The 13,431-nt window shown below is 51.1% G+C and overlaps 1 protein-coding gene across 1 annotated transcript in view; it reads left to right on the plus strand.

Moving 5' to 3' along the window:
- Positions 1 to 2,125: 2,125 nt before the first annotated feature.
- Positions 2,126 to 13,431, plus strand: part of Aacs (acetoacetyl-CoA synthetase) — a 41,533-nt gene continuing 30,227 nt past the window's right edge. The window contains exons 1-3 of the mRNA NM_030210.2: positions 2,126 to 2,362; positions 9,083 to 9,186; positions 10,790 to 10,910. Of these exons, the coding sequence (NP_084486.1) occupies positions 2,230 to 2,362; positions 9,083 to 9,186; positions 10,790 to 10,910 (358 nt within the window). The 5' untranslated portion in view covers positions 2,126 to 2,229. The remainder of the gene's footprint in view (positions 2,363 to 9,082; positions 9,187 to 10,789; positions 10,911 to 13,431) is intronic.

The following is a 13,431-nucleotide window of genomic DNA, read 5'->3' on the forward strand; positions in this document are numbered from 1 at the left end:
GTGCATGAGGGAGGACCTGAATTTGGTCCCCAGAGCCTGTGTGAAAACAGCCAGGTGCAGTGGCACACATGTGTAATCCCCGCACTGGAGAGGGGAGGAAGAGACAGGTGGATCTCTGAAGCTCATTGGTCAACCACCCTAATCTACTCAGTGAGCTCTGAACTGGTGAGAGAGTCTGTCTTAAATAAAAATGGAGAGGCTGGGGAGATAGCTCAGCGGTTAAGAGCACTGGCTGCTCTTCCATCCAGAAGATCCAGGACTCATTCCCAGCATTCCCATGGTGGCTCACAACCATCTATAACTCCAGATATATCCAAAATCCTCTTCTGATCTCCATGGGCACTAGGAATGCCAATGCTACACAAACATATATTCAGGCAAAGCACCTATACACATAAAACAAACAAACAAACAAACAAACACCCCCAACAAAACAAAACAATGAGGGAGCCTGGCATGGTGGTAGCACACAGTTTTAATCCCAGCACTTGGAAGGCAGAAGCACACAGATCTCTGTGAGTTCAAGGCCAGCCTGGTCTACAGAGTGAATTTCAGGCTAGTGAAGATACATAGGAAGGCCCTGTCTCACAAAAGAAAAACCAACCAATCCCAAAAAACCAACCAACCAAACAAAAACCATCACCACCACCACCAACAACAAAAAATGAAGTGGGTGTCAACTGAGGAATGACACCCATGATTGACTTCTGACATGATTGACTTCTCAACTCCAAACACACCAACGCAAGCGTGGGCCCCCCCACCCCCATGCACACACATGCATATGTGCACACACACACAAAGAGAGAAAGAAAATTAACTTGTTTTCAGTTATTTTAGACACTGGGTAGACAGCAAAGTACCAAATGGACTGACAAGACTATTAGCATCCAGAAGGTTCTCATCATAGTAGGATCTGAGCATGCGTTCTCTCTGTAGGAACCTTCTGATGCTCTCCCCCAGATTCAAAGCCAGCATCTCTGATGTTCCCCCAGGACGAACTTAAGCTGCTACCGTTTCGTTCACTGACTTTGCTACTCCAGGGCTATAGTACCAAAGACCTGGGCCTTTTCAAAGACCTGGGCCTTTTCAGTTAGTTGAACGTGCACACCCCACAGGACACAGTATTCTTGCTTGGGGGGCCCTGGACACTGACTCCTCTCTTTGTTCGGAAACCTGCAAGATTTCCTAAAGCTCCCTTCTGTCACCTGCAAGCCACTGTGAGCAACATGGAGTCACATCCCTAGCCCTCTCTTTTCTTTTAGTTTTAACACATGGCTTTTTAAAGTTTGCCCGGACTAGTCTTTTTCTTTTCTTTTCTTTTCTTTCTTTTTTTTTGGTTTTTCGAGACAGGGTTTCTCTGCTGGCCTCGAACTCAGAAATCCACCTGCCTCTGCCTCCCAAGTGCTGGGATTAAAGAAAGGTGTGCGCCACCACGCCCGGCGCCCCGGCTAGTCTTGAACTCACTCTGTTACAAGAATAATCTTAAAGCCCAGACGCCTCTCCCACCTCTACCTCCCAAGTATTCCGATTACAGGGTTTTGCTTTGAGGTCCATGCTGGAGTGGAACTTACTGTCATCCTCCTGTCTTAGTCTTTAAAGTGCTGGGTTTCAGGCTTGCCCCAGAATGTCCTGTGCTTAACGCTTTTATTTTCAGTCTTGACGATAGACTTGAGGTCTCACTCACTCAGTATCTTATGTTACATTATATACCCCATGTATCCCTGCTACAGCATCCCTGTGAGTGAGCACACGCGACACGGACACGCATTTTAGAGGTCTTCTGCACGCGTTTTAGGCTTAAGACATCTCCGCAGCTAAAGTGAGTGTTGGAGGAGCAACTTAATTTGAATAAGTGAATGAATGAACGAACGAACGAGGGCAATAAGTAAACAGAGCAACACCCGGTAAGTTGTGCAATAAGTGAGGGCGTGGAACATGCTTATCGCGCCTGCGCAGGCGAGGCACTCTTTTTGGCAGCAAGCGCACCTTTTGCAGGCGCGGCGCGGCGGAGGGTTACAGAAGAGGGCGTGGTCTCAAGAGGCGTGGCTTTCTGGAGGCGTGGCGAAGGCTGCTGGGGGTGTGACCAGGCCGGATGTCCCACAGGCCGCGCCGGCGCTGGTTCAGTCTCGCGCTGTGGTTCGTCGGCGCACCGCTGATCCGCTCCACGCCTTGCGCTCTCCGCTCTCAGCCAAAGCCCGGCAGCCCCGGCCACGCAGCTCCGCAACCATGTCCAAGCTGGCGCGGCTCGAGCGCGAGGAGATCATGGAGTGCCAGGTGATGTGGGAGCCTGACAGCAAGAAGGACACGCAGATGGACCGCTTCCGGGCGGCCGTGGGTACCGCCTGCGGCCTGGCGCTTGGTGAGTACGGGGCACGCGGCTAGTGCACCCCCCCCCGTCACGGGCCTTCCCGGAAGCTGTTCCCTCCAGGGAGGACCGCCCTAGGAAGGTCCCTGCTAGCTGTTGGGATAAGCCTCTGTTGGATGGATATCCGACCAGTGTTCCTGTCTTACAGTCGGGGAAGCCCCCTGCTTTGGGGGTACCCCTCTAGGGAGGTCCCTCCCTTTCCCTACTTAGGTACCTTGATGAATGGCACAGGGATTGGGGGATCCTCGTTGCCTTGGGGGTCCCCCTCTAGAGAGGTTCTCCTAGATGTTGCCGTGGGCCTCTGATGGATGGATGGCTAGTGTCCCTGTCTTTGGGTTGGGGGAGCCCCCTGGCTCTGGGCCCTCCTCTAGGAGGTGCTGGTCTTCTGATGATGTTTCCTTCACTGTTTTGGGAAGCATCACCGCCTGGCCTGTAGAGGCCCCCTTTCTGCAGGCGAGTCACCCTCTGGAAGTGGCAGACACCCTCTGGTTCCTCCGATCTTTTGCTAGGCTTGCCTGCTTGGGAAATGTCTCCTGAGGTCTTGACTTCCATTCGTTGGGGGCTTCCTTCGGGCCTTATCTGCAGTTCTTTTTGAGTTCACGGGTTTCATGTGACAGGCTCCCTCCATCTGCCTTTTGCTAGGGACCAGCTTGAAATTTCAGGTTCCTGAAAAGGTCAGAGTTCGTTCCTCCTCCTTCCTTTAAAGTTAATTAAGGTAGAGTCCTTTCTTACCCCAGCTCTAAACAGATCCTGCTTCCAGCCACCACCCTGGTCTGTGTGATTATGGGTGGGGCAGAGGCCCTTGGCAGGCGAGGTTCTTGTCCATATGCCGTTCCCAGGGATCCATGGGGCTTGCTTAGTCCCTCCACCTGCTCTGCCCCCCTTCTCAGGTGTTTGCCTGGGGTTTTCAGTTCGAGTTGGTTGGTTGATTGTCTTCTTCATTTTCACCTCCGTTACCCCTCTAATTGCAGGGATCCCCTTGTCTCCGTTGGCATCAATGTCTGTCTTGGCTCCCAGGATCTGTCTCCGGATCCTTCCTGAATCTTTTCTTTTTCCCACCCTGAGCACCAGCCCTCTGAGTCTTCTTCCTAGTGTCTCAGCAGCACTTGGCTGTCCTTCTCCCGCCCCCTATGCGTGGTGCACCCCCTTGCTGGCTGGAGGGTAATCTCCAAATGCAGGTCTTTTGTGTTGCTGGTCTTCCAGGCTGTCCACAGTCCCTTGTTGCTTATGCGCCTGCACCCCGCTGCTGGAGAGCCAGGAGATGGAGGTAGAGCTTCCACAGGGTTCTTTTTCTTCCCTAATAGGGCTCCGAACCTTCCCTCCCATCCCTCTCACCTGGAGACAGATGCTTGCCTGGCCACTTGCAGGGCTTGCAGGCTCTACTTGGTCAGTTCGTGGGTGTTAGATAGGAGAAGAACCTTAACCCAACTGGATCATTGTCGGGATTGCATCCACTTTCCACCCTCCATTTTCTGCCTGGACATTATCTGTTTCCTCTGCCAGTAGTGATGAAGTCCTGATCTGGCGCTCCTGTGGGGCTTGGTAGACCTGGCACTTCACCCCACCCACGGAGGGCAGCCCTTTGAAGTGGGCCAGAGCTTTCTCCTTAATAAGAGCAACTGTAGGGAGCTGTAACCTGACGCCCTGCTTGGACCTGGCTGCCTTGAGCTTCCTAGCTTTGTGATCCAATCCAACAAGTCCTCCAATCGCCTCAGGCTCTGGTTTCCTCATCTATAAAAATGAGCATTGTGAGAGGACCTAGTGTGCCTTAGGAGGCAGGCGTAGGCCTGAGAGTTGACCACTGGATACCGTCACTGGCTAGAGGTTTATTGAGTAACCCCTTACCCTTAATCTCCATCCTTCAAGTCTCTGGCTATCGGGTGGTCCTGGGTAGCTCTCTTCAGAAGCTCTGTGTTGACTATGTCGTGTTTGAAAGTTGGGAGGCTTACCAGCTATAGCGGCTCACACTCAGGTGCTCAGACAGAGGGATTGCTGTGAGTTCAAGGATAGCCTGGACTCCAGAGGGAGGAGAGCTTGTCTCAGGAAGAGTGACTACAAAATAAAGTGGAGGGGCTGGATATGGAAAGCCAGAGCGTGCCTGCCATCTGTGCAGTCCTCTCACGCGGCAGCCACTGATGGTGGTTGCATGGCTCCTCCCTTTTTTCCTTCCTCCTTTCTCTTTCCTTCTCACCTGCCTGGCCCTGAGGTCTGAGCATCTTTCAAACGCTGTCTTTCCTCTGTATTATGTCCTTTCTCCCTGTATCCATGTGCTTTTATAAGGGCTTCCCTCCTGCCTTGCTGGTTCATGGATGCTGCGCATTCTTGTGTAGAGTCAGATACACACACACACACACACACACACACACACCCCGGCTTACACACACAGTGGCTGACTCCTATCTCCTTTCTCTTCCCCTTGAGACAGGGTCTCACTATATAATCATGGCTCACCCTGATCTCAGTATATAGACCAGGCTGGCCTCAAGCTCTCAGAGAACCACTTGCCTCTGCCTCTCAAGTGCTGGGATTTAAAATCAGACGTGCTCCACCACACTTGGCTGAGTTTGAACTCATGATCCTCCTGCCTCAGACTCTCGAGTGTTGGGATCGCAGTCATGCACCACGCATAACCCCTTTTCATTTAAAACTAAGATTTTGAAATGCTAGTACATAGTCTAGACTCTTGGTTGAGGGTTAAAACACATGGAACCAAATGTGCCTGTGGTCACCTGGGCCTCCGGCTGCAGTCCCTGAGAGGATTCTTGGCTCACCCCATGATGTGGTGGAGGTAGGACACAGCAGTGGAAAGGTCTCCACACAAGGTCCTGGAGGTGCTGAGATATCCATGTGTCCATCAATCAGGTCCCTAGGTTTGTGGGACTGGCCACACCCCTCAGTGCTGCTGCTGCTGTGTGCTCTCCTGTTCTCTTAAAGTCCTAGGGATTGAACTCAGGGTCTCCCACATGCTAGACAAGGCTCTATCAGTGAGCCATACTCCAACCCCTCTCCCTCTCTCTATATACACACATATATATGTGTGTATATCTATCTATCTATCTATCTATCTATCTATCTATCTATCTATCTATCTATTCTTTTTAAGACAGGATCTCTCTATGTAACTCACTCTGTAGATCAGGTTGGCCTTGAACTCACAGAGGTCCTCCTGCCTCTGCCTCCTGAGCCCTGGGACTAAAGATGTGGCTGGCCAGGCAGGGTCTTGGAACTTGTTCTGTAAACCAGGTGGGTTTGGCTCTTCTTCCTGCCTCAGCTTCCTGAGTTGCTGGGATTACAGACCTGAGCCACTAGGCTCAGCCTAAATCCACTTTTGTGTCCAGACAAGATTTCTAACATCTAGCCAGTCCCAGCAGCTTGGGAAACCTTTTGCATCCAGAGCTGGCCATTTGCAAGGACCCAGGTGACTAAGCCCCAGGGAGGGAGAGGAGCCGTGGGGCCTGTTTGGCTAGTGTTGGTTCCCACAGGTGCGTAAAGCTGTCTCACCAGTAGAACTGCCCCAGCCTTGTGCTGCCCTACGCCTGCCTCAATTAAAGCACTGCACACTACTGCATATTAACTCCCTTGCTGTCTGGCTGTATATGGATGGGCTTAGTACCTGTCACCAGGGTACCATGTGTAATCTTCATGCAAATGGAGGGGGTGACATCAATGACAGATGCCTTTGGGTGCCTATACTCTGCAGGGAACTGTTCTGGGCACTCCCTAGGTCCTGACAATGACCCCAGGATAAGCACTGTCAGCTTCTTACAGAGGGGGAATCTGAGGCTCATAAGTCAATAATGTCTGAGGTCGCATAGAGTGGCAGGGGTTGAATACAGACAATTGAATGTAGAAGGGTTTTTGTTTGTTTTGTTTTGTCTTGATTGTCTGTGTGTTCCTGGCTGTCCCGAAACTCGCTCTGTAGACCAGGCTAGCCTTGGACTTAGAGATCTGCCTCCTGAGTGCTAGGATCAAAGGCACACACTGCGCTACCGAAGCCACCTGGAGTATTTTTGTTTCTTTCTTTTTTTCGTTTGTTTGTTTGTTTTTGTTATTCGAGACAGGGTTTCTCTATGTAGCCCTGGCTGTCCTGAAACTCACTCTGTAGATCAGGCTGGCCTCGAACTCAGAAATTCGCCTGCGTCTGCCTCCCGAGTGCTGGGATTAAAGGCGTGCGCCACCACGCTCGGCAGTATTTTTGTTTCTAATTACATGTATTCATATGGCTGTGTGTGGTTATGCCCATGAGTGCAGTTGCTCACAGAAATCAGAAGAGAGCATTGGAAGTTCTGGAACTGGAGTTAATACAGTTGTGTGCTGTCTGACCTGGGTGCTGAGAACCAAACTTGGGTCCTCAGTAATAGCCCTGTGACTTTTTTTTAAACTGTGGAGCCATCCTTCCGGCCTCCACTATGGCTCTTAAGCAGTGTGTCCTTTTGGTTTTCACAACATTCCCATTCTTCGGAAGAGAATGCCCCTGCAGAGAGGTAAGGTCGCTTGCTGCAGGCCAGGTGCCCAGAATGGGCAGGGCGGGTGCCTGATCTGGAGCCAGAGTGAATTCTTCCACTAGGGTGGGAGGATCTGCAGCCTCTTGACAACAGTTCCAGGTGACCCATGGGGAAAACTGGGTCCTGGAGTGGCCTGTGCCCTGTCTGAGGTCTCCAGCAAAGTCAGCGCTGCCTCAGGCATTACAAACCCCAGGACTCTGTAGTTTCCCTGCATGCTAGATCTACTTTGTATACATCCTGCCTGGGGCCTGGAAGGGGTTGAGATCTTGTTGCTATTACCCAGATCCTTTCTTGGAGCTCAGAGCTAGAAAGTCCCACACTTGGCCCTGCTGTGGCTTTGCCCGTGAGCTTGGGGGGCTGGACATCTCCAGACACGAAGCCTGTGTGCTCCCCGCCCTCCCCCTCCCCCCAGCTCTGGTCTCTTGGGCACTAAGCTAAGCGCCTTAACCCCTGAGCTGTTACCCCAGCTCCCACACCCAGCTTTGAATTTAGCTGGGCTGTATCTGCAGAAGGGGATCTCTGCCATAGCTTTGACTACCTTGGGGCACACCAATGCCTGTTGCGTTCTCCCTCTGACACGCCCCCCCACCCCCAGACCTATCTGTCTTGCCAGGGTCTTGGAAAGCATTGGGTTCACATGCGTGTGTTGATGAAGTTTTGTTTCAGGTAGTTGGGTTGGGTTTCTTCCACATACTTAGGTTACCCTTGTCCCGGTGAGAAATACAGACGTGCATAGCTTGTTTCAGACCAGGCCTCCTCAGCATCCCCCCCCCCCAAGGCAGGAGTCTGAGGAAGTGAGTTCTAGATTCCAGTGATACCCTGCCCTTGCGTGAGAGAGCTGGTGGCTTCTCCTGAGTCTGTGGAGATTGATCTGCATGTGAGTAGGGCATCATCAGCGAATCTAGACAACTCCCAGAATGGCTCAACCAGGCTCCACTTGTTTCGAAGCTTCTCTTCTCCAGCAGTGCTCACTGTCTCAGCGCCACGACTGCGGAGACTTTACCATTTGATGTGTTTTCTCTTCTCTATGATCCTGAGGGTGGAACCCAGGACCTTGTGGGTGTTAGGCAAGTCCTCTGTCACTGACTGCACCCCAGGTCCTCTCTTTACTCCTTATTTTGCGACAGGGTCTCAGTCAAGTTGCCCAGGCTAGCCTGGAACTTCTGATCTCCCAGCCTCAGCTTCTGGGGCAGCTGGAATTCTTGCCACTAAATCAGGCCCATGTGACATTTTTCAGTGAACATATATCCTGTTAAGAAAACCTGGAGGCAGCCTGACGGGGTGGCACATATGTTTAATCTCAGCACTTGGGAGTCAGAGATGGTGAGATCCTCTGTGACATCTAGACAGTGAGTTTGAGGCCAGTCAGAGCTACTTAGTAAGACTCTATCTCAAAAAGAGAGACAGAGAGATAGAAGGAAGGACACGGGGGGGGGGGGAGGGAGAGGGGGGAGAGAGAGAGAGAGAAAGTAGGAACTTTTGGAGTAGGAAGACCTGCTGTTAGGAGAGATGGCCCGAGTTTGAGTTTGATCCCTGGAGCTCACATAGTGGAAGGAGACTAGGTTCCTGAAAGTCATCCTCTGACCTCCACACATGTGCTGTGGCACACCATGGGTAAGAGTACGTGCTGTCCTTGCAGAGACCCTGGATTCAGTTCCTAGTACCTGCATGGGGGCTGACAATTATCTGTCACTCCAGTTCCTCTGAACCAGACTCCCTCCTCTGACCTCCATGGGTACCAGGCATGCATGCGATATACAGGCATACATCCAAGCAAAATACCTGTACATATAAACAAATCTTTAAAAACCTAGACAGATAAATGGATGATGACTGAGGAACGACCCCTAGGTTAACCTGTGATCTCCACGTGTAAACACACAAACACAGAGATACTTAGCTGGGTGTGGTGGCACACTCTTGTAGTCCCAGAGGGCTGGAACAGGAAGATCAAGAGTTTGAGAGCACCATGGTCTGTCGAAACACACACACACACACACACACACACACACACACACACATCTCACTGTGTTTCTTGGGGACTGTGGATGAAGGGTTTGTGCAATGAGGTTTAGCTCCTCCCAGACATTCAGGGCCATCAGAGTCACCGAGTCCATGGCACGTGACATCCTTAGGCCTGTGGCTTTCCACCAAGGGGCCACCCTTTGAGGCTCGGCTGAAGAGTTGCTGTTTTGCTTGCTTTTTTTAGGGAATTACAATGACTTATACCACTGGTCTGTCCGGTCGTATATGGACTTTTGGGCTGAGTTCTGGAAGTTCAGTGGAATCGTCTACTCACGCATGTATGATGAGGTAAGTGAGTCTGGCCATACTCTTTCTCCTTCCATGATTGTTTCCGAGTGAAATGTTGCTTGAGGAATACCGAATCATACCTGCTAGTCCCATGTGTGGGCCAGCAACATGGCTCAGTGGGTAAAGGTGCTTGCTGCCAAGTCAGATGACCTGAGCGCGATCCCTGGGACCCACATGGTAGAGAGAGAACCGACTCCTGCAGATTGTCCTCGGGCCCGTTCATATGTGCTGTGGTACATGCCACCACACCCCTCACCCATGCACATGCGTACACACACACTTTGAAAAACATAAGAGGGCGGTGCCTGGAGGGGTGGCTCAGAGGTTAAGAGCACTTGGCTGCTCTTCCAGGGGACCTGGGTTCAATTCTCAGCACCCACACAGCAGCTCATAACAATCTGTAACTCCAGTTGCAGGGGATCCAGTGTCCCTCTTCTGGCTTCCATAGGTACTGTACACACACAGTACACAGACATTCATGCAAGCAAAACACCCGTGCAAACTATAAAATAAGAAAAAAAAATAGCACACAGGAGACCAAAGCAGTAGGATTGCAAGCCTGGAGCCAGCCTGGGCTATGTTGGAAGACTGTGTCTCAGATAACCCCTGATATCTTCCTCCTCATATTACACTGGCGTGAGATGTAGTGTGGGCAAAGCCTTCTGTAAGGCTGATGTGCCAGCACTCTGAGACAGAAACTAAGGTCTCAGCACCACAGGAAAGGCAGAGTCATTTTCCTACAGAATTATGGGTTGTGTGTGGAGGGGGGGACGGGGCCCCAGGCTTGCCTCCTGTTTTTGGCATGTCTGTGTGACAAGGCTCTCTGACAGATTTTCTTTTCTTCATTTACTTTTGTGCTGGGGATGAATCAGGGGTCTCTGGGATGCTGAGCAGATGCTCTGTAGCCACATCCCAGTTCTGGTTTCAGACATTGTATCATCCCTACCCCTCCACCCCCACCCTGAGACAGAGTTTCTCTGTGTAGCCCTGGCCATTCTAGAACTCAGTCTGTAGACCAGGCTGGCCTTTTAACACATAGAGCTCTACCTGCTTCTTGTCTCACAAGTGCTGGGATTGAAGACCCACACCTCCACCCCCTGCCTCCTTTCCTTCTTTTTGAGACAGGCCCGTGCTGGCCTCAAACTCCTAATCCTCTTGCCTCCACCCCCAGGTGCTGGTCTGTCAGGCCTGAGTTCCCCACTTCCTCTCCATTCCTTTCCTTCCTCTTTTTTTTTTTTTTTTTTTTTTTTAAAGATTTTATTTATTGATTATATGTAAGTACACTGTAGCTGTCTTCAGACACTCCAGAAGAGGGAGTCAGATCTTGTTACGGATGATTGTGAGCCACCATGTGGTTGCTGGGATTTGAACTCCTGACCTTTGGAAGAGCAGTCGGGTGCTCTTACCCACTGAGCCATCTCACCAGCCCCCTTTCCTTCCTCTTTAACAGCTGTCATATTAGGTGTTCAGTAAACTCTGTTGTAAGAAGTTCTGGGGTGGCTACCCTGGGGCCAGGGCTGTGCTATCTCCTCAGGTTGGTATATGGATGATGTCACCAGGTTCTGCACTGAGCCTCTGGCTCCCTTCTGCTGTCCCTCTGCAGGTTGTGGACACATCCAAAGGGATTGCAGATGTCCCCGAGTGGTTCAGAGGCAGCCGCCTCAACTACGCAGAGAACCTCCTGCGGCACAAGGAGAACGACAGAGTCGCCCTTTACGTGGCCCGTGAGTCCCATGGGTGTCCTGGGTGGTGACCGTGTATGGCCCTGTGGATGTGGAGGGGCTCCTAGGTGGGTTGCTGAATGTCAACCTCCTCTTGGCATAACAGACACCTCTGCTGGGAGACAGAGAGGGCTGGCCAAAGACTGTTGCTTGATTCTGTCACCCACCCCCTAATCCTGACACCCCCCACCCCAATAAGACAAGGTTTCTCTGTGTAGCCCTGGCTGTCTTGGAACTCACTCTGTAGACCAGGTCAAGGTGTATGCCACCACTGCCTGGTCTATTCCCATCCTTCTTGTGTGTGCAGTGCGTGTTTGTCCATGTTCAGGACTGTGTAGTAGCACTTTTGTGCCTATTTGTGCGCAGGTGCATGTGTGTGCATGAGAGACAAGAGGACCACTCAGTTCCCCACACCAGTTTGAGGTAATTCATGGAGATGGCTGTTGCAGGTGGCTGCACTCTTCCCCTTTGAGTAATAACACTTTCTGCTCTGTAGTCAGGCAGTCTGGTCACACTGTAGAGTCAGGCTTAGTGGAGTGGGTGGAGCTTCCTGGAACCATTAGCTTTTGTAACTGAAGGTTCTGTTTTTTGGACAGGGCCAACATCTACTACCAGTGAGAGCCACTGGTGTTTGGCCCTAGTGCTTCTGAAAAGAACCCAGTGTACTGTGCTGTTTGCTGTCACATGCCTAGTGTCTGTCCCAGTCTGACAGGGGTCAATTTTCTCTCATCTTTATCAAGTTGTTTTTTTTTTTTTTTTTTTACTTAGTCAGAAGTGTTGCTAGGGGAAGGGTCAGCTCCTTGGGCTTGGCATAAGACTAAATGATCTTGCGTGAGGATTTTAGTTCAAGGCCCAGCCTTATGCTGTTGCCATGTGACTTTAGGTAAGTTGCTCAGCCTCTCTGGCTGTTTCTGCACTGCCTGCCAAGTGGGACTGATGATAACACCTACTTCAGGGTTATTGTTGGGTTGAGCTGGGCATTTGTGTATGTGTGTGTACACGTGTGTGTGTGTGTGTGTGTGTGTGTGTGTGTGTGCCTCAGAACAACCCATTGGCACAGGAATTACGTGGACTTCTCCGTCAAGGTCCTAGGTTGGAAATCAGTGCAGCTCTCAATATGGTGGCTGTCTAGTTCTCACAGTAGCTTCCTGGAGCATCTCTAGGGGGACCGGATCTGAGGTCTCCGAACCCACAGTCACTTCCGACACACACACATTCAGCACAGTGCTCATGTCGGGTTTGGGCGTTGAATACCTTTTGCTTCTTCCTCCCCTGGGTTCCTCCCCCCACCCCCAATGGTGCAGTTCAGTCGGAGGCATTGACTCAGCGGCCCGCCAGCCTCTCTCTTGCTCTTAGGAGCACTGGCATCAACCCCTCATGCACCCGCTCCTCAGACCCAGGCAGATGCTGGGGCTGCAGCCTTGAGTGGTAGAGACAAGCTCCCTGCTCTCATGAGGTTGATATTTTGGGGCCTGGGGGGGGGGTGACCTTAGTGCTAGGAAGAAGAAAGAAGATAGTCTAAGAGGAGGAAGGAAGATAGTCTAAGAGGCTGAGGGGACCGGCTTTAGTCAGCTGCCCAGTGAAGGGTGAGGGCCTGCTTTCTCTCTCTTTCTGAGAACTCACCTCACTCCTTGGCTCCTGTCCCTGGAATCAGTCATCCTGCTGGCCTTGGCACTTGGCATCAGCATTTGTTTGTTCTTTCTTTCTTTCTTTCTTTCTTTCTTAATACTTTTATTAGGTATTTTCCTCATTTACATTTCCAATGCTATCCCAAAAGTCCCCCATACCTCCCCCCCCACTCCCCTACCCACCCACTCCCACTTTTTGGCCCTGGCATCTTTCTTTCTTTCTTTCTTTCTTTCTTTCTTTCTTTCTTTCTTTCTTTCTTTCTTTCTTTCTTTCTTTCTTTCTTTCTTTCTTTCTTTCGGCATCTTTCTTTCTTTCTTTCTTTCTTTCTTTCTTTCTTTCTTTCTTTCTTTCTTTCTTTCTTTTCTTTCTTTCTTTCTTTCTTGGTGGTGGTGGTGGTAGTGAGGTGGTTCCTCTCCACAGGCTTTCTCTGTATAGCCGCGGCTATCTTGGACTTGCTCTGTAGACCAGGCTGGCTTAGAACTTCCAGAGATCCACCTGCCTCTGCCTCCCAAGTGCAGGGATTAAAGGCGTGCGCCACCACTCTGGGCTAGCCTGAACTTTTCAAAGTCTATCTTAATGCATCTGTTGGTGTTCTCTTCCTGAACACCCCCAAGGTCCTATTGCCTGGGTGTCTTAAGTCTGTGTATGCATCAGAGTCTTGGGAAGGCCACTCTGTTCCAGGCCCGGGATCTGGCCTGACACCCCCGCCTTACCTTCCTCTCTGGACCCATAGAAACTCAAGTGCTTCACTCAGTACTCTGATGCTCCGGGAGCTCTCTCTCGCTTTCTCCCACTGCAAAATGAGAACAGCCTGGAGTCTTAAATCCCAAAGCACAGTGGTCTACCTGATACTTAGGGGAAGCGGAGGGACTGCTTCTCAGTGCTGTGGTGCGGG

The sequence above is a fragment of the Mus musculus genome, chromosome 5, assembly GCF_000001635.26.
Source record: "Mus musculus strain C57BL/6J chromosome 5, GRCm38.p6 C57BL/6J".
In the NCBI taxonomy this organism is placed as follows: domain Eukaryota; kingdom Metazoa; phylum Chordata; class Mammalia; order Rodentia; family Muridae; genus Mus; species Mus musculus.